The sequence below is a fragment of the Pollachius pollachius genome, assembly GCF_949987615.1.
Source record: "Pollachius pollachius genome assembly, chromosome: 3".
NCBI classification, from domain to species: domain Eukaryota; kingdom Metazoa; phylum Chordata; class Actinopteri; order Gadiformes; family Gadidae; genus Pollachius; species Pollachius pollachius.
The window spans coordinates 3,551,491-3,571,043 of NC_136936.1; the positions used below are offsets into that span (position 1 = coordinate 3,551,491).

Below are 19,553 nucleotides of genomic sequence, written 5' to 3' on the forward strand. Positions count from 1 at the left end.
TTTAGGCAGGTGTCAATCATTTAATCTGTCATTGGGCATTAACCTGTCGGATTGTCAGACGGGCGGGGTATAACAAAAAGTCCGGGAATGGGAGAAAAAAGAAGCGGGGAGAAGAAGCTGAAGTTATGTCGGAGGACGCTTAAACTTAACTTGAAGATGAGTCAATCTAAAAGAACGGGAAAAAGTTTTCCAATGTTTTTTTCATGTTGATTGTATTGTTTCATCTTAATAAAGGCTATAGTTACAGTTGAAATACACTGCATGGGAAATTAGTGCTCATTACCAGTATAGTAACATTAATAAACTAACCAGGCCTCTTGGCATCTTAGCCAGAGTCATCCTTAAATTGTGTTTAGTGTACACCATCCCGAAAATATATTTCGTAGCTCTCACCATTTCACAACCCATGCAGTAACTTTTACATGTTAAAGGGACATTCTATAAAAGTAGTTTATTCAAAACAGAATTGAGTAGGAGGGCTACAAATGCTTTTCTCTTTTTTTCTTGTCTTCCTCGCCTGCCTTGAGATGCTGAGGGATCAATAAAATATCCCCAGCGGTGTGGCGGGAAACGCTCTGGCGCAGACGCCAGTCCTTCTGGAAGGCCGGGGGCTGGCTCGGGCGGCCTAGTTAGCATCTGAGTGCTACAGTAATGCAATAAGGGGAAAGGATAATTGTGGCTAATGCTAGCGGCCGTGATAACACTAGCGCGCCGCGTGTCGCGGCGGGATTAGAGATGCAGCTGTTGGACGGGGTTGCTTCTCTTTGCTTGTCTCAGCACCCTGAGATATGACCGCTGTTTCTCTAGCCTACTTTTACCGTGATGCAACCCCCAGCTCGACAAAAGGAAGAGTGGGCAAATCAATTTGGACAAGCAATGCGCTCCGACTCGCCGGCAATAAAGTGGTTCTCTGAATAAATACATGTTTTTATTTCTCTGGGGTCGGGGGTATTTCCTCACCTTTTTCTTTTTTATTGTGTGAGGAGAAAAAAACATTTTTTTTTTCATTGCCCTTGTGATTGTTTCTATTGATTTAAGTGAGGGAATTTCAAAAGATGGAGGCTTTCAGAAACAGAGGGATAATTCATAGAGCTTAAAGTCAAGACGACCAGAGCGACGGGAGCCCACTGGGCGTTCGGAGGGCCAGGGTGCGGTTTGGAAACGGAGGCGTTTGATGTGATGGCTTCCTGGTGACGCGGAGAACCACCGTGGCGGCACCTGGCTCAGGAGGTAGAGCGGGGTTGGCTTGTAACCGGAAGGTTGCTAGTTCGATCCCCGGCTCCTCCTAGCTGAGCGTCGAGGTGTTGCTGAGCGAGACGCCTCACCCTGACTGCTGCCGAGGAGCTGGCTGTAGCCCTGCGTGGTTGACACCGCCGTCGGTGTGTGAACGGAGGTGTGAATGTGTGTATGAATGGGTGAATGTTAGGTCGATATTGTAAAGCCCTTTGAGTAGCCACTGGTAGAAAAACGCTGCGTAAACTAGTCCATTGACCATTCACCGCGGGATAGTCCCTTTTACCCGCGCAGCATCGTTGTGCTAGACAGAGCGGCAGCGTCCTGCAGCGGCTCTGGTGTCGACTCCCACCCCGATGGTTCCCGGCTCCATACCCCTGTGTCCGTATGTCCCGGGGCTAGGCGTCGGGTCCCCTCGAGCAACATTCCTAACGTCCTCCAGCTCCTCGGGCCATGTCTCACCCTACCAGCTCCAGTCTCATCGGACAGAGAACCTTCTCAATAGTAATGAAGGGTGTTGAGTGGCTTGAAAACTCTTTTATGGGTGATTATTTATTCATTTTTTTTGTAGCCGACACATTTAGCGGACACTTTCTTCTGCAGCGATTCAAGTGACTTCAGATGCTGTGAGGCAGCTGCTAGGCCTCTTGTTCATGGAAGGAAAGAGAGAGATGGGGGCCCCTGCTACTATGGCTTGGTTGCCAGTAGGGGTGGAACAAAATCTTGATACAGCAATATATCATCGCCCTTCTTCGGGCGATACGAGAATACGCAATACGCTTGGGCCAAATATCGCTATATTTATTAATAAAACATGGCGCATTAAACAGATTTCCCTGCTCCCAGCGTCGATACTTCATTCCTCCTATTTTTTTTATTGTAGTTCTGTCTAACTGAAAAATCGGTTCGGACCATGAATAAAGACACTTTACCCTTTCACGGTCATTTTTTGTATTTATCGTTGGACATATATCGTGATGTGTTGTTATAGGACTGTCTAACAATGTATTGATTATCCTAGAATCGCTGTACCGCGATATTATCGGTATCGTGGGCCATGTATCGCATATCGTATCGCATCGTGAGGTACACTGTGATTCCCACCCCTAGTCGCCAGCCGCTACTCTATATCTGTTCGCTGGTTACCAACCACATTGGCTTTCTGATATATATATATGTATGTATGTATATATATGTGTGTATGTATGTATGTATGTATGTATGTATGTATGTACATATAGATAGATAGATAGATAGATAGATCACGTGTAAACAATCAAGATGGCTGCCGTGGAGTGGAAAAGTACCGAGCGGCATGGCAACCGTGGCCCCTCGTCAGCGGGGTCCCTCCGGCTGCTGCGCCCCAACATCCCCCTCGCGTTTCTCTCCTCTTCTGTCTCGGAGAGGCGTGTGCGTGTGTGTGTGTGTGTGTGTGCGTGCGCTATCCGGTGGACCGGCGCTCAATTCCTTCAAATGGTTTCTGGGTGCTTCTGAACATCCCCCCCGTATCCTCAAAGTCATCCTCATCCAATATTATCTTCATACATGCCTTCTTACCCCTACGTTTCCCCCCCCCCCCCCCCCCCCGTACCTGCTCACGGTGATTTACATGACGCCGTCGTGTCTGGTTTTACACTACATTTCCTAAGCTTACGCGGAAGAGAAGGCCAGTAAAGGTCATCCAATTCCTTGAGCGCATTGCTGACAAGAGGGCTTTCCTTTTCCTCCCTTGATTCTCCACGCTGGGGTGTACCCTGGCTCCCATTGAAACGCACACACGTACACAAGAGCACAAACGCGTACACACGCTCACAAACAGAATCGCCCAAACGTACGTACACACGTGCGCTCACGAGGATACACACGCTCGCGCGAGGATACATACGCGCGCAAAGGCAAACACACACACACGCAAAGACACAGACACAAACACACACAGACACAAACACACAGACAAAGAAACACACACAGACACACACACACAAAGAAACACAGACACAAAGACACACAAACACACACACACACAGACACAAAGACACACACATACACAGAGACACAGACACACACATAAAACATCACGCTCTAGTTGGAGCGTGTGATGGCGGGTAGGTGCTTGGTATTGTCTTAATATAGAAAGGCGGTGCGTTGTGTGTTTTTCAATGCGTTAAATTGGGTTCAGCAGTGATGCCTCTGCGGGCTGGGGCGCTATCGATGCTGTAATCATCCTCAAATGATTTCCATCCCGCTGTTCCGGAGAGGATTCCAAATTCGGAATGGTGCCATCCCATCATGATTAAAAAAGAAAGATCACTGTTTCGCATGTGCCCATATATCTACCTCGCACATTAGCATAGCCGAGCATATACACACTTCACACCTGAACCTATATACGTTCTGTAAGAGTACAGACACGATTGTCATACCGTCCACATTACCGTACAATTTATGCTAGTAATAACTGATTACATGGTACTCTTACTACTTGATCTGAGTATTACTTCTGACGGAAGTTGAATTACCTTTTTATTGATTTTTCTGCTGATCGATTATCGTTCATACGTTTATGTGTGTTATGTTGCATCTCAACAACGACGGGACCTCGCACATCACCATACATTACAATAATAATAATAACAATTTAATTTGATGGTGCCTTTCTCGGCACCGTACAAAGGTACACAAAAGTCATTAGAAAAAAATAAACAACAATAAGAAAGAGAAAATTAACATTAACAAGAACCGCGTACAGGAACCTTTTAATCTAATCTAATCCCCCCTCCCTTCTCTGTCTTTCTGGCTCCAGGATCGGCCATCTTCCCCACAATGGTGCGCGTGGTTCTGTGCGTGCTGCTGTGTGCAGCCCTAGCGAGGGGCTACAGCTGTCCCGGCCGCTGCATCTGCCAGCGCCTGTCCCCCACGCTTACCCTGCTCTGCGCCAAGACGGGCCTGCTGTTCGTCCCGCCCACCATCGACCGCAAGACGGTGGAGCTGCGGCTCACCGACAACTTCATCACCGTCATCCGCAAGAAGGACTTCTTCAACATGACCAGCCTGGTGCACCTCACGCTGTCCCGCAACACCATCAGCCAGATCACCCCGCACGCCTTCCTGGGGCTTCGCTCGCTACGGGCGCTGCACATGGACGGCAACCGCCTCAGCGCCCTCAAGAGCGACCACTTCAAGGGGCTGGTCAACCTGCGCCATCTGATCCTGGGGAACAACCAGATCCACCTGGTGGCGCCCACCGCCTTCGACGAGTTCGTGGGCACCATCGAGGACCTGGACCTCTCCAACAACAACCTGAGGACCCTGCCCTGGGAGGCCATCGGCCGCATGACCAACATCAACACCCTGACGCTGGACCACAACCTCATCGACCACATCGGGGCGGGCACCTTCACGCTGCTCACCAAGCTGGTGAGGCTGGACATGACCTCCAACCGGCTGCAGAAGCTGCCGCCCGACAGCCTGTTCCAGCACGCTCAGGTGCTGTCGGACGCCAAGGGCTCCAACCCCTCCTCGCTGGCCGTCAGCTTCGGCGGGAACCCGCTGCACTGCAACTGCGAGCTGCTGTGGCTGCGGCGGCTGACGCGGGAGGACGACCTGGAGACCTGCGCCTCGCCGGAGCACCTGATGGACAAGTACTTCTGGTCCATCCAGGAGGAGGAGTTCATCTGCGAGCCGCCCCTCATCACCAAGCACCTGGCCACCAAGCCGCACGTGATGGAGGGCCAGGGGGTGACGCTCAAGTGCAAGGCCATGGGAGACCCCGACCCCGAGATCCACTGGCGCTCGCCCGACGGCAAGCTGGTGCACAACAACTCGCGCACCGTGCTGTACGACAACGGCACACTGGACGTGCTCATCACCACGCTAAAGGACAGCGGCGCCTTCAGCTGCGTGGCGTCCAACGCGGCGGGCATCGCCACGGCCGCCGTGGAGATCAACATGATCCCGCTGCCGCTGCTGGTCAACAACACGGGCCACATGCGCGAGGACCCCGGCCTCTCCGACATCACCACCTCGGCCAAGTCGGGCAACGACACCAAGGGCCAGGAGAAGCAGGACCGGCGCGTGGTGGTGGCGGAGCTCACCTCGTCCACCGCGGTGATCCGCTGGCCCTCCGAGCGACACATCCCCGGGATCAGGATGTACCAGATCCAGTACAACAGCACGGCCGACGAGACGCTGGTGTACAGGTGAGAGGAGGAGGAGGAGGAGGAGGAGGGTGGGGGGATGAGGAGAAGGGAGGGGGGAGAGAGGTATAGGACGAGGAGGAGAGAGAAGGAGAAAGGCATAGGAGGGAGAGGGGTATTGGACGAGGAGGAGAGAGAAGGAGAAAGGTATAGGAGGAGGAGGGAGAGGGAAAGGGGTTTAGGAGGAGAGGTATAGGAGGAGGAGAGAGGAGGAGAAAGGTATAGGAGGAGGAGGGAGAGGGAAAGGGGTTTAGGAGGAGAGGTATAGGAGGAGGAGGAGAGAGGAGGAGAAAGGTATTGGAGGAGGAGGGAGAGGGAAAGGGGTTTAGGAGGAGAGGTATAGGAGGAGGAGGAGAGAGAAGGAGAAAGGCATAGGAGGGAGAGGGGTATAGGACGAGGAGGAGAGAGAAGGAGAAAGGTATAGGAGGAGGAGGGAGAGGGAAAGGGGTTTAGGAGGAGAGGTATAGGACGAGGAGGAGAGAGAAGGAGAAAGGCATAGGAGGGAGAGGGGTATAGGACGAGGAGGAGAGAGAAGGAGAAAGGTATAGGAGAAGGAGGGAGAGGGAAAGGGGTTTAGGAGGAGAGGTATAGGACGAGGAGGAGAGAGAAGGAGAAAGGCATAGGAGGGAGAGGGGTATAGGACGAGGAGGAGAGAGAAGGAGAAAGGTATAGGAGGAGGAGGGAGAGGGAAAGGGGTTTAGGAGGAGAGGTATAGGAGGAGAGAGGAGGAGAAAGGCATAGGAGGGAGAGGGGTATAGGACGAGGAGGAGAGAGAAGGAGAAAGGTATAGGAGGAGGAGGGAGAGGGAAAGGGGTTTAGGAGGAGAGGTATAGGACGAGGAGGAGAGAGAAGGAGAAAGGCATAGGAGGGAGAGGGGTATAGGACGAGGAGGAGAGAGAAGGAGAAAGGTATAGGAGGAGGAGGGAGAGGGAAACGGGTTTAGGAGGAGAGGTATAGGAGGAGGAGGAGAGAGGAGGAGAAAGGCATAGGAGGGAGAGGGGTATAGGACGAGGAGGAGAGAGAAGGAGAAAGGTATAGGAGGAGGAGGGAGAGGGAAAGGGGTTTAGGAGGAGAGGTATAGGAGGAGGAGGAGAGAGGAGGAGAAAGGCATAGGAGGGAGAGGGGTATAGGACGAGGAGGAGAGAGAAGGAGAAAGGTATAGGAGGAGGAGGGAGAGGGAAAGGGGTTTAGGAGGAGAGGTATAGGAGGAGGAGGAGAGAGGAGGAGAAAGGCATAGGAGGGAGAGGGGTATAGGACGAGGAGGAGAGAGAAGGAGAAAGGTATAGGAGGAGGAGGGAGAGGGAAAGGGGTTTAGGAGGAGAGGTATAGGAGGAGAGAGGAGGAGAAAGGCATAGGAGGGAGAGGGGTATAGGACGAGGAGGAGAGAGAAGGAGAAAGGTATAGGAGGAGGAGGGAGAGGGAAAGGGGTTTAGGAGGAGAGGTATAGGACGAGGAGGAGAGAGAAGGAGAAAGGCATAGGAGGGAGAGGGGTATAGGACGAGGAGGAGAGAGAAGGAGAAAGGTATAGGAGGAGGAGGGAGAGGGAAAGGGGTTTAGGAGGAGAGGTATAGGAGGAGGAGGAGAGAGGAGGAGAAAGGCATAGGAGGGAGAGGGGTATAGGACGAGGAGGAGAGAGAAGGAGAAAGGTATAGGAGGAGGAGGGAGAGGGAAAGGGGTTTAGGAGGAGAGGTATAGGAGGAGGAGGAGAGAGGAGGAGAAAGGCATAGGAGGGAGAGGGGTATAGGACGAGGAGGAGAGAGAAGGAGAAAGGTATAGGAGGAGGAGGGAGAGGGAAAGGGGTTTAGGAGGAGAGGTATAGGAGGAGGAGGAGAGAGGAGGAGAAAGGCATAGGAGGGAGAGGGGTATAGGACGAGGAGGAGAGAGAAGGAGAAAGGTATAGGAGGAGGAGGGATAGGGAAAGGGGTTTAGGAGGAGAGGTATAAGACGAGGAGGAGAGAGAAGGAGAAAGGCATAGGAGGGAGAGGGGTATAGGACGAGGAGGAGAGAGAAGGAGAAAGGTATAGGAGGAGGAGGGAGAGGGAAAGGGGTTTAGGAGGAGAGGTATAGGACGAGGAGGAGAGAGGAGGAGAAAGGCATAGGAGGGAGAGGGGTATAGGACGAGGAGGAGAGAGGAGGAGAAAGGTATAGGAGGAGGAGGGAGAGGGAAAGGGGTTTAGGAGGAGAGGTATAGGACGAGGAGGAGAGAGAAGGAGAAAGGCATAGGAGGGAGAGGGGTATAGGACGAGGAGGAGAGAGAAGGAGAAAGGTATAGGAGGAGGAGGGAGAGGGAAAGGGGTTTAGGAGGAGAGGTATAGGAGGAGGAGGAGAGAGGAGGAGAAAGGCATAGGAGGGAGAGGGGTATAGGACGAGGAGGAGAGAGAAGGAGAAAGGTATAGGAGGAGGAGGGAGAGGGAAAGGGGTTTAGGAGGAGAGGTATAGGAGGAGGAGGAGAGAGGAGGAGAAAGGTATAGGAGGAGGAGGGAGAGGGAAAGGGGTTTAGGAGGAGAGGTATAGGAGGAGGAGGAGAGAGGAGGAGAAAGGTATAGGAGGAGGAGGGAGAGGGAAAGGGGTTTAGGAGGAGAGGTATAGGAGGAGGAGGAGAGAGGAGGAGAAAGGTATAGGAGGAGGAGGGAGAGGGAAAGGGGTTTAGGAGGAGAGGTATAGGAGGAGGAGGAGAGAGGAGGAGGAGAGGTATAGGAGGAGGAGGGGAGAGGAGGAGGAGAAGGAGAGAGGTATAGGAGGAGGAGGGGAGAGGTATAGGAGGAGGAGAAGAAGAGAGGTATAGGAGGAGGAGAGAGGAGGAGGAGAGGTATAGGAGGAGGAGGGGAGAGGAGGAGGAGAAGGAGAGAGGTATAGGAGGAGGAGGGGAGAGGTATAGGAGGAGGAGAAGAAGAGAGGTATAGGAGGAGGAGAGAGGAGGAGGAGAAGAGAGGTATAGGAGGAGGAGGGGAGAGGTGTAGGAGGCATGTGTCAAACAGAGACGGAGCAGGAGAGAGGGATGCGGGAAACGCTGGCCAGCTGGAAGGCCCATCTGCTGGGTTGTATGATGGAAGCGTAAAGCGTTTAATAGGCCTGGGCGTGCCAAAGACGCAGGGTGATTAAGTGTTGCAAGAAAAACAAACGGATAACTTTAGTTCAAAGCACGTAAATAAATAATCTTCAGTGCCAAATTAATACATAGAAGCCTCTGTTTCACTCACGGCTGTATCCGAGCGATGTGCCAAGTTGTTATCTCCAATCATCAGGGTGATTTTTCCGCATTGTTTGGCTGAGGAACGATTAGAGACGCCATGTTTTAATACCCTGTAGTACCATAGACTCTACATGTCGTGTGATGGCTAAAAGGACAACAGTTCCAGGTCAGACAGACCCGCCCTAGCAGCAGGGGCTCACAATGTGGGCCGCTCTTATACAGCCGGTAAATACAGGGCTGTCCTTGTTACGACACAAATCCGCACTAATGGCTAATAAGCGGGTTGTTTTTTTGTGTTGCCGTTGCATTAGTCACAATTAACTACTGCCGTATAATTGACTGCAGTGAGTTTACAAGCGGACCTAAATATGTCTTTGTCTTTAGGTGGTATTAAGGGAAATTCTAGCTCCCTCCAGGCAGACAGAATCGTCTGTCTAATTAGACTAACGATGTTAGAGTTGACCCGGGGACGCCTCTACATATGCTTCACATGTACTGACAAGTGTTTGCTTTGTAATGCCACCAGCAGCGATGTGATTTTTGTACTGTACGCTATTTGTGCTTCACCAAAATAGCCCAGCATATGGCATTTGCCCTTAGGCACGGCTGACATTTCTCCTAGGTGTTGTGACATGCACTGCACACACATGACTGTCCCCTTAAAATATACCCTTGCAGTCGTTTGCGAAAAAGGCTGCAAAAGGATTTTGAGTGAATTCCTCGCTGGTCTCTTGCTAATGCTCTCTGTTAAAGCACAGCACTTCCCCGCACCAGACCATACCAGCTGCTATTAGTTAATACTCCATATGCAGGGAATAATCGCTAAAGAGGAGCTGAAGTGAGATAGTGCGTCCGTAACTGTCACCGTGCAGAATTCGCTGTCACTGTTATGATCGCTGTTTCCAGCGCGGTGTTGGAATGCGGTGTGAAGATGTGAAGGCTGTTGTTCCCCCATGTTTGTCAGGTGTTGTAAGAAAAAAAAAGAGCCACAATGATGAAGCCCACTCCGCTAATATCTACTGTGTGTGTGCACGTGTGTGTGCACGTGTGTGTGTGTGCATCATGTGTTTGCGCGTATGTGTGAGTGCATGGGACACATGTATGTGTGTGTGTGTGTGTGTGTGTGTGTGTGTGTGTGTGTGTGTGCATGTGTATGTGTGCGTGCATGTGGCGTGTGTATGTATGTATGTATGTATGTGTGTGTGTGTGTGTGTGTGTGCGTGCATACGCTTGCGTGTGTGTGTGTGTGTGTGTGTGCGCGTGTGCGCCTCTGCCTGCAGAATGATCCCGTCCACCAGCAAGACGTTCCTGATCAACGACCTGGCGGCGGGGCGCGAGTACGACCTATGCGTGCTGGCGGTGTACGACGACGGCATCACGTCGCTGACGGCCACGCGCGTGGTGGGCTGCGTGCAGTTCCACACGGCCAGCGAGGTCACGCAGTGCCGCTTCATGCACAGCCAGTTCCTGGGGGGCACCATGATCATCATCATCGGGGGCATCATCGTGGCCTCCGTGCTGGTCTTCATCATCATCCTCATGATCCGCTACAAGGCGTACAGCAGCCCCGAGGACGTGAAGGCGGGCGCCGCCTCGCTGCGCTCCCACCTGCACCACCAACACCACCCGCACCACCAGGACCAGCAGCAGCGGCAGCAGCAGCAGCAGCTGCACCAGAGCCGCATGCAGCGCTCGGGCTCCAAGCAGCCCTCCGAGGACGGCCAGACGGGGGACGCGCCGGGGGCCACCCGGGAGTGCATGGCGCTGGTGCTGAGGGCGGACCACCAGGACCCCGACCACGAGACGGGCGACCCGGGCGGGACCTCGGCGCAGGCGGAGCCGGCCCAGCAGCCGACGCCGGAGCGCTTCCAGAGGCGGAGCAGCCTGGACGGGCTGCGCTCGGGCCCGCCGTCGGAGGACACGCAGACGGACAGCAGCCTGACGGGCTCCACCATGTCGCTGTGTCTGATCGGCCCCCACGCCGGCACCAAGGAGGCCCCGCGCCTCAAGGACAAGCGGGGCGGGCTGGCCGGCATGGGGCTGCTGCCCAACGAGCTGGCACGAACTAGGCACCGCTTCTCCTTCGACGGCGGGGACTACTCCATCTTCCAGAGCCACAGCTACCCGCGGCGCGCGGCGCGAACCCGCTGGCACAAGTCCACCAACCAGCTGGACACGGAGGCCTCGCCACTGGCCAGCCGCCGGGTCACGTTCAGCAGCACCGAGTGGATGCTGGAGAGCACCGTGTGAGGGGCGGGGCCCGGCCCGCGCGGTCACCTGTTGGGGGGCGGGGCCCGGATCGCTTAGTGATCCGCGAGGGGCCGGGGGGTCGCTCAGTGACCTGTAAGGGGGGGGGGCGGGGCCCGGATCGCTCGAGGGGGGGCCTGTGAGGGGGGCGGGGCCTGGGTCGCTTATGCCTGGGGTGGGCGGGGCCTGGATCGATCAGTGACCTTTGGGGGCGGGGCCCGGCTCGCTCAGTGACTAGTGAAAGCTTGCAAAAGCGGATATGTTACAAACACACACAAGCAAACACACACACACAGATGCCATGCGCAAAAGTAGGCCCTCAAAAGCACAGAAACAATGTACCACACTAATCTGCCATAGACCTACAAACACAGAAACAAAACTCTCTGTGAGATGCTGGAGAAGAACATGGTGGCATCTCGTCCTGCCTCCTCCTCCTCCTCTTCCTCCTCCTCCTCCTTTTCCTCCACTTCCTCCTCCTCCTCCTCCCTCCCCACCGCCCCCCAGAGAGGGTCGTCCATGTCCATGCCAGTCGCCTGCAGCAGTGCCTTAATTCTGAGAAACGTATGAATAGAGGATGCTGCTCTCATAGACTTTCCTCTCTTTTTCACTCCTGCTCTCTCTCTCTCTCTCTCTCTCTTGCTCTCTCTTTCTCTCTCTCCCCCCCTCTCCCTCTCTTGCTCTCTCTTTCTCCCCCCCCCCCCCCCCCTCTCTCTCTCTCTCCCTTGCTCTCTATCTTGGCTCCCTACCATTGGGAAGAGAGAGAGAGAGAGCCCGTTTAACTTGTCCCTCTCTTTTCGTTTGGTTTCCCAGAGCCGGACACAGAGCTGGAACATTGGGATGTGACTGTTTTTTGGGTTTGTTTCCTCGTTCGTTTTTTACTTTCTACTCGTCAAACGACATCATTCTGTAAACGTGAACAGCCAGGTAACTGGTACGTCATCGTCGTCTTTTTGGGGGGTTTTCTCCAAGGGGATGAAAAAGAAAATGAAAAAAACAAAAAATCTTTGCACAGAAGACACGAGATACACCGAAACGTATCACCACCAGTCTATACAATAATACGAGACGCTAGGATCATAAACGATGCCGATTTATATTGGTAGCTTATAGGGGGAGGACGGGTCTGTGCGGACAGCGCGGCTCTTGTCCTGACGATTGGACTGTATGATAATAAGTATTGTTCCTGATGTGACTGTATGATATTAATCGGTACCGTATCTGGCTGGTCTAGATAAACTAAACAAAAAAAGTCGACAACGAAAAAAGACGTATATAAGTATATATAAAAAAATAAAACTTGGTGTATGTGTACTAACTATGTAAGTAAGTCATGGGGTCACATGACTTTTTACAAAGCATTTGGGTGTCGGCTGCAAGTTTTTATATTAAAAACCTGGGTCCTCACACTATTTAGTATGTCAACGTTTGGACCACTTCTCCCTTACCAGAGGGTATTAAAGTTTTTGTGTGGGTTAACTGTATCACGTGTTACTGTGGTATTTTCATTATTATGTTGACACTGAACCAATACATCAATGTCTCATCTGGTCTGGGGGGATTTCAGTCAATGTTGTGGTGGATCCTTCATGAGGTTTGACCGTTGTGGTTGGAATAAGCTAATACCGCTTTTCCAACGACAGTACCAGCTCATAAGCATGTCCATGAACATGGCTGTACTAACGGCTGCTGCCAGGGGGGGGAGACAAAGATCTTCAACGTAAAGGATCATTTCAGCCAGCGTAGACTTTTTGCATTAAGATTGACTCCTTTCAGTAACATTTACTTTAAATTCTGCCGTTTTGCGCCACCTGTGATTTATGAATTCAAAATGTATGGATAGAGTTATCTTCCATAGAAATTGAAGCAATAACTACCTATTTGTGCCCTTTACCTTTGAAGCAACGTTTCTCTCCGGCAGATTTGTCTCCAGTGTTTCAAAGCCCCGAAGGCACGGTGTGAATTATTCTGTCTCGTTCTGGGGGGTCTCCAATGTTTCACTTTTCCCCCATTTAATGTGTCTCGTCGCAGCTGGCGAACAGAAAAGACGTTTAGACTATTGACCACTGTGCGAGGGCGTAGTATGGAGAATTATTAAGGTGGGGGACAAAAAGGGAAAGAATTCACAATGCAACCTTCGTTTCCTGCATTTTTACGCATTTTCGGGTACTTATTAGCTATTCCACCAGGCCATGTTAGACCAGAGGATGACTAGTAAAATGTGTAATACAGAATTCAAACTGCAATATACTGAAATGATCATTTAGACTAGTTAATTCCAGAACCCATTGGGAAGCGATTGCAAAGATCGAGAGAAATTAGGAAACGTTGGTGAAGCATAACTGATCAAGTCCCTCTTTTTGCCTATCACTTTCTGGTAATGTGAACCTGGGCGCCAATAATTGTAATCGAAAAGAGAAGAAAGCGCATCGACGTGGTGAAGCCATTGTTTTCCGTTCGTTTGCGCCACGTAGGGGTGAAGCGATGAACAACAATGGAAGTAGGGTACATATCTCGGTAGAATTAGTATAATCCGCCATGGGGGTGGTGAATTAGTAATTCACATGCTGTATACAATATTCTGAAACAGAACAAGAAAACATTGAATACATATTTTAAATCTCGTTTGAAAAGATTAATTTAAAAACCCACCCCCCGCCAGCCTCCTGGCAGGCCTCCAGCGGCTCCTGGGGGGGGGGGGGGGCCTCATCCCCCCCCATAATTCTAGGACGGTGACACTTTTAACAGTTTTAACTCTTTATGTCTTGAATACGATTAACCACATTACACATGTTCCGTGATAATCCGGCCCATTTGATTCACGCTCGTTGTATTACATTCCCCGGGCCTTCTCAGTGTTCCTAATGGGAGAATTGTCTACAGACAACAACTCAGAATGGACTCGTCTGTCAAATGGACCTAAACCCCATGTCTATGGATAAAAAAAAAAGCATTGGACAGGGTGCATTCTTCCTTCGGGCGACTAATCCAGCTCAGAGTGCTCCATAGAGCTCCAGTTAAGCGAGATGAGCTGAATTTGATCCTGATTCTGTTCCTGATTGTGGTCGTTTACAGGCTGATCTTCCTCACCGTTTCTGGTCCTGCCTACGGCTTGGATTTTACTGGTCCTCCATATCTTAATGTGTTTCCTAACATACCGAATGCAACATTAAAGCCTTGTCCATTACTGGGCATCTTTGTTGAGTTTCACCTGAACCTTTGACTTGTAATTCAAATGACATTTCCGTGATGCATTCGCTGCCGAAGCCAGTCTGAGAATACTTTTAACCCGATAAATCATCGCCTCCGCATCCGGTCTGGCAAAAAGTAATCTCACAAATTTGACTCCAGATTAACATGTATAGACTGATAGAGACAAGTTTAAATCTTGGGGAATGGGGGATTTGATGTTCTTTCCTCTCATATCATTATTTTGACCAATCATGTGTCTGGAGGCTGGGTCTACTTGGAATGGTACTCTACTGGAAATAACCTGGACTGGCCGTCAACCTTGGATCCAGAATATATTTGATAACTACACAAAATCCCAATTTTGGGATAAATTCAACTTTCCACTTTGCCGATGGGAAGAGCTGAGGAAGCTGGAACTTTGTGTCTGGACACCAATGTCCTTAGGCAAAATGTCTTTAAAGGTTTAAAGTCAAACTTGGATATTAGTCGGGCCACTGTTGCAATAACCTACATTTGTTAAAAGCATCTCCTGAAACCTCCATTTTGCCAGTTTATTGGAAGAAATCTCTGTAACAAAACAGGGAACACTGAGTTACTATCCCCCTCGCACACTCTGGTCTCCGGTTCAGACAATGCAGTCTTCTAGATAAGATACCTATATAGCCGCACTTCTGGATCTAGTGTTAGGCTACCATACATATTTAATCTAATGCTAAGGGGGGTTAGTGTGAGATTCGTTAAACAAGCATAAGCCTTTCGTTTCTTATTTTGACAGTCTGTTCTCCCTCCAGACTGAGCGTCTGTCTGGTCTCGGGGTCTTTGTAAACCAGTCCTACTATATTTGTCTAGACTGGGTGTCATTTCGCACTGAGCTGAACCAGAGGTTTGTTTTGTTTTATTTAAATATTTCATTGTCAATTTTGATTATTGAACTGTTTCTCAACTCTCATACTGGGTGGTTTAAAGGGAAAAATGGTTTACATTATTCGACGGCTGAACAAAAACATACCAAAAGATGAATGGATAGAGAACAAGCCAAACTGCGACTTCCATAGCTTTGCATCATCCACATTTCATGACAGCAGGATTCACACGATTTAGTCAAAGTCAGTTCCACGGTTCATTAGTGTGGTTAATAGGGTTAGGGTTAGACCACGTTTAAGTTAGGTTCTAGTGTGCATAGGAAGTATTATAAACCACATCAACTAGCTAGCATTCCCATTTCAGAAGCCAAATTATGATTTGTGTTGTGATGGTTATTTGTCATCATCTCAATAAAAAAAATAGTATTTGAGTTATACATGGACAGGTGTATAACAATTAGAAAAAAATGTTATGGTATACACCAGTTATATACCCACACAGACAGAAATGCCATATTTTTGTGTTTGTGTGTGTGTGGGGGGGCTCCCATATTGGCCTTCACAGCCACATGAAGCAGCACCAACGCCTCCGGCTCTGATTACCCCCACCCACCCCTTGCCCAGACGGCATAGTCAATTCGACGGACAGCGAGGATTGTCTGCGTGCCTGTCTGTGTGTGTGTGGCTGCCACGAATCTCGAAATAGCTTTAAATTGTATATCGGCCCCTGCAAGCTAGTCTTCTGTGTTATCATGTTTGATGTGAATCTGTATATCTTGTCCATCCTACCCCCTTTAATACAAAATCTATTATTATTCCAAAACATAAGACTCACAATCCTTCTTGGGGCTAAACCACCATTTGTTGTAGCAGCACTCAGATTAAGGTGTCTAACGCAACTGCTGTGTTACAAGGCATAATCATACATCCTCTGTCCGAGCATTGGTTATCGATGACTCTTGTGGACAGCAGCATTAAGTGGTCGAGGAGGGGTTTGTGAGCACTGTGGGAAGGAGAACTCTGAGCTGCTTCTACACCATTAAAGGCCGGTTGCCTGGTGATCTTCAGAATTGCTTCACGGCTCTATGCCTGATGATGTAATACAGAAACTATGATCCTGGGTAAAATCCACTGGTTTTGATCTACCCTCGCCCTGGAGTCTCTCTGGTGGCTATCAAGGGGCATCTGGAATTTTCCTAAGTCTGGAGATTAAGGAAGCTTCCTAAACTGAGCAGAATAATTTATATAATTATTGGAAGCCATTGATTTAATCTTTAAGCCTGGCCTTATGCAGTATAACATATAAATTGTTGAACATAAGTGTGCATGTATTAAGTTGAACATGGCTGGCCTTTGAATGCATTCACACAAAACATATCCGAGATGCAGGAACGAGTTCAAAAGATTTAAATAATGCCGGAAAACCTAGTTAACATTTGAGTTTAAATGATGCACTGATGTATTCACACCTACTGCATGCATGTTTTTGTCACAAAAACGATGCCTAGGGGGTGTTTTGTTTAAATAATTTCCACGCGTGGACGCATAATCCGGTTTTCTCAAAATCCTACATGGCATGGTTTAATCACGAAACAAGTTTACAAAGCTAGAAAAACAGGTTTATTCCTCACAACGCCGTCATGTTGCGTAAAAAGTAACGAAATGTAACAAAAAAAAATCACAAATCCTAACCCGGACTGGTCCCCCAAGATCCCTGACATGATGAGGTCTTATAAAACCACGATTGGCTACAAAACGCTTTGAGCGGGAAGGAGATCTCCTCCAGACATCTATCGGCGGTTAGCCCACGGCGTATCTCTCAGTCCATCCCCTCTGTTCCCCCGGCGTCTGCACCGCCCGATTGGCTGCTCCTCTCCCGAGACGAGGCGCCGAGCAGCCGCCGCCAGGAGCGTCCACAGACAGCGCAGACAGCACAGGTTGGTGGGTGTCAAACTGAGTTACATCACACACGCATGTATACACACACACACACACACACACACACACACACACACACAGCGTCCTGCCTCTCCCTTTGCGCTAATGGGACAAACAACACATCAAATGCAAGCGTTGTTCTAGTCATTACCGGAGGTACCTGTGTGTGTGTGCATGTGTGCATGTCTGTGTGCACAAGTGTGTGTGTGTGTGTGCGTGACAGCGAGAACGTTTCAATCAGCAGAGCTGTCGTCCGAGCTCCCCTCGGCCGGCTCCTTCCAGTCCTTCCTCCCCCTCTTCTTCCTCGCGCCGTCGGGCCCGGAGTCTGTGTCTCTGTTGGCGTCGTGTTTCCTCTTCTTCCCGCAGCGCGAGCGCCTCTCCCTGTCCAGCTCCTCGCCCATCCCCTGGGAGCTGCTCTCCCCGGTGTCTCTCCTCCTGCTCCTGCTCCTCCTCCTCCTCCTCTTCCCTTTGTGGTGCTTGCTTTTACCGCTTCTCCTCCTCTCTTTGCTCCTGGCGGACTGAGTCTCGCTGCTGCTGGAGACGTCCGCCTTCTTCCTCTTTCCCTCTTCCTCCCCCTTCTCGCCCTCCTCCTCTTCCTTTTTCTTTTTCTTCTTCTTCTTCTTCTTCTTCTCTTTGGACTTCTTGGAGCGCTTGGAGACGGACAGCTCTCTCTTGGTCTTCTTCCTCCTGCGGTCTGCGTCCTCGCCCTCGCTGAAACCCCAGAGTCCCCACACACACATAAATACAAGAGACATTGACGGGAGGAGGATATTTAAGATGTAAAAAAAAAAAACCTGTTTTCCTTCACCTGTCACTGGAGAACTCCTCCGGGTAGAGCTCCTTAAATCCGCTGTGTCCCCACCTGTGGTCGGAAAGAGATCAAATGTTTTTTAACCCCAACGACCCACCCCACGTTTGTTATGACTTCGGACCGATCACGGAGTCCGGCAAGTCACTTAGCAGACCACTGTAGCCAAAGGGTCTTACAGGGATTCCAGAAGACTGACGTTAAACTCAAACTCAGTATCTATCGGCAGGGGAGTCAAACATCCTCACAGTGCTCTTCCCCCAGGTCTGTTGTCGTGTTCAGGGGCGTACCTGTCAGGATCGTTGGCCTCAAACTCATACAGTTTACGGGACCAGTAGCGCGCCGCCCGGTCGTCCTGCTCAGAGGGGCGGGACTTGGGACAGTCGGACACTCGGTCACAGTGCATGTTCCCCCTGAAGACACAAAGACACATGACAGTCAACGGTGTTCAAATGGTCCAACACAAATGTTGGGAGGTTTTTCCCGACACAAGTGATGGAGGGGGGTACATTTGCACATATGCAGTCGTTGTCGTCGGACCTTTGTGCTTCTCTGGTCGACACTTCCGGGCTCTGTGTCTGGCTGCCCCTCATCTTCCACATCTCCTTCTCCTCTTGGATCTGACGCAAAAAAAAAAAAAAAAGGCACGCAATTAATGACTGCTTCACAGAAACCGATTAACCCTAATCACACGCTCGCCGTCTCTGTCTGTCACACACATAATGACAAATAACACACACGATGACAAACACACATACCTTGTTATGAGCATCTGTGTGGCGGAGTACATTTCTCAGGAGAAACTTCCCCCACTTGGCCATGGTGCTCCCCTGTGCGCACCAAAGGAGACAGTGGGGAATACAACGGTGCATTAATTGATAACCATCTGGGGTATGGGAACATCGCCATCAAACAGACACTAACTAGTAGGTCACAGCCACGCCATCTATTCATATAATGAGTTGTATCGTTATAACGAGGTTAATAAGGAACCCATAAGGAACCTGCCGGATCCATAACGTTATGTATTATAAATATGAATATAGTGGGGTTTAGATTGTTCTCTGTCTTAGCTGTAAAGCGAACGAGTCGTTTCATCGAAGAAATGAAAAACGAGTGGGAGGCTTTGCTTTGCTTAGCGCTGACAAAATATCTTACCGGGAATAGATCTGATGTACCGATCTGATCTGTGAGGCAGAGCCGCACACAACAGCTAACAACAGCTAACGACAGCTAACAACAAACACGGTGCTGCTCTGCTTCCGGTTCCTCTACGTCATCACGTCGGCACCCTCCCATTGGCCGACTCCCACCGTCATCAATGGACACGCTCGGTCCATGAACGTTCGCTCGGTGAACGTTCTTGATCACTGATTAACGTGATCAGTTAAAAATATTGATCAGTGATCAATATTTTTTTATAATACACATATGAGAGATATGCTGACTTAACAGTTCTGGCTCAGAGACTGAACGTGTAAATACAAGCGCTTTGGTCATTATTGACTATCGATATGACCTATATGCATATTGACAAATAGTTAATCTATATTATGTCTGTTCTGCATAGTGTCAAATACTACATTTTTATTTTATGCCTTTTCTTTATGAGCACTGGATATGATTGGGATTTATAAACGTATGTGATTTCATCAAATGTTTTCAACCTTTGGTTTTTCCAATATTTTTGGTGCTTGTTCCTCATGCCCCCCCCCCCCACACACACACACACACACACGCACGCACGCACGCACGCACGCACGCACGCACACACACACAGACACACACAGAGACACACACAAACACACAGTCAATATGTAAAGCGCTTTGGGTACCTAGAAAATCGCTATATAAATGCAATCAATGGTTACTATATCCCAGAG

At 50.1% G+C, this 19,553-nt stretch overlaps 2 protein-coding genes across 3 annotated transcripts; one reads left to right on the forward strand and one right to left on the reverse strand.

Annotated features, from left to right (window-relative positions):
* Positions 1-4,056: 4,056 nt before the first annotated feature.
* Positions 4,057-10,872, forward strand: lrfn1 (leucine rich repeat and fibronectin type III domain containing 1; the record flags this gene model as incomplete). Its single annotated transcript, XM_079733246.1, has 2 exons — positions 4,057-5,432; positions 9,903-10,872. The coding sequence occupies 2 exons, from the start codon at positions 4,057-4,059 to the stop codon at positions 10,870-10,872; spliced, it is 2,346 nt and encodes a 781-aa protein (XP_079589372.1).
* A 5,601-nt stretch (positions 10,873-16,473) lies between these two features.
* nkapd1 (NKAP domain containing 1) lies at positions 16,474-18,895 on the reverse strand. 2 transcript variants are annotated; one of them, XM_079731707.1, is made up of 6 exons: positions 18,829-18,895; positions 18,429-18,500; positions 18,211-18,290; positions 17,961-18,083; positions 17,671-17,724; positions 16,474-17,573 (listed from the first exon to the last, which is right to left on the reverse strand). In XM_079731707.1, exons 2-6 carry the CDS (start codon positions 18,489-18,491, stop codon positions 17,096-17,098), a joined length of 798 nt encoding a protein of 265 aa, XP_079587833.1. In that variant the 5' UTR covers positions 18,492-18,500; positions 18,829-18,895; the 3' UTR covers positions 16,474-17,095. The 2 variants fall into 2 exon arrangements, with proteins under 2 accessions (XP_079587833.1, XP_079587832.1); XM_079731706.1 differs by lacking the exon at positions 18,829-18,895 and having other exon boundaries at positions 18,429-18,821.
* Between the last annotated feature and the right edge of the window lie 658 nt (positions 18,896-19,553).

Bases quoted from the DNA above. Each gene is read 5' to 3' on its own strand.
- nkapd1 (XM_079731706.1), bottom strand. From the start codon at position 18,542: ATGCACCGTTGTATTCCCCACTGTCTCCTTTGGTGCGCACAGGGGAGC. The intron at 18,291-18,428 runs GTATGTGTGTTT...TTTTTGCGTCAG, and splicing joins ACACAGATGCTCATAACAAG to ATCCAAGAGGAGAAGGAGAT. The intron at 17,725-17,960 runs GTACGCCCCTGA...TTCCGACCACAG, and splicing joins GAGGCCAACGATCCTGACAG to GTGGGGACACAGCGGATTTA.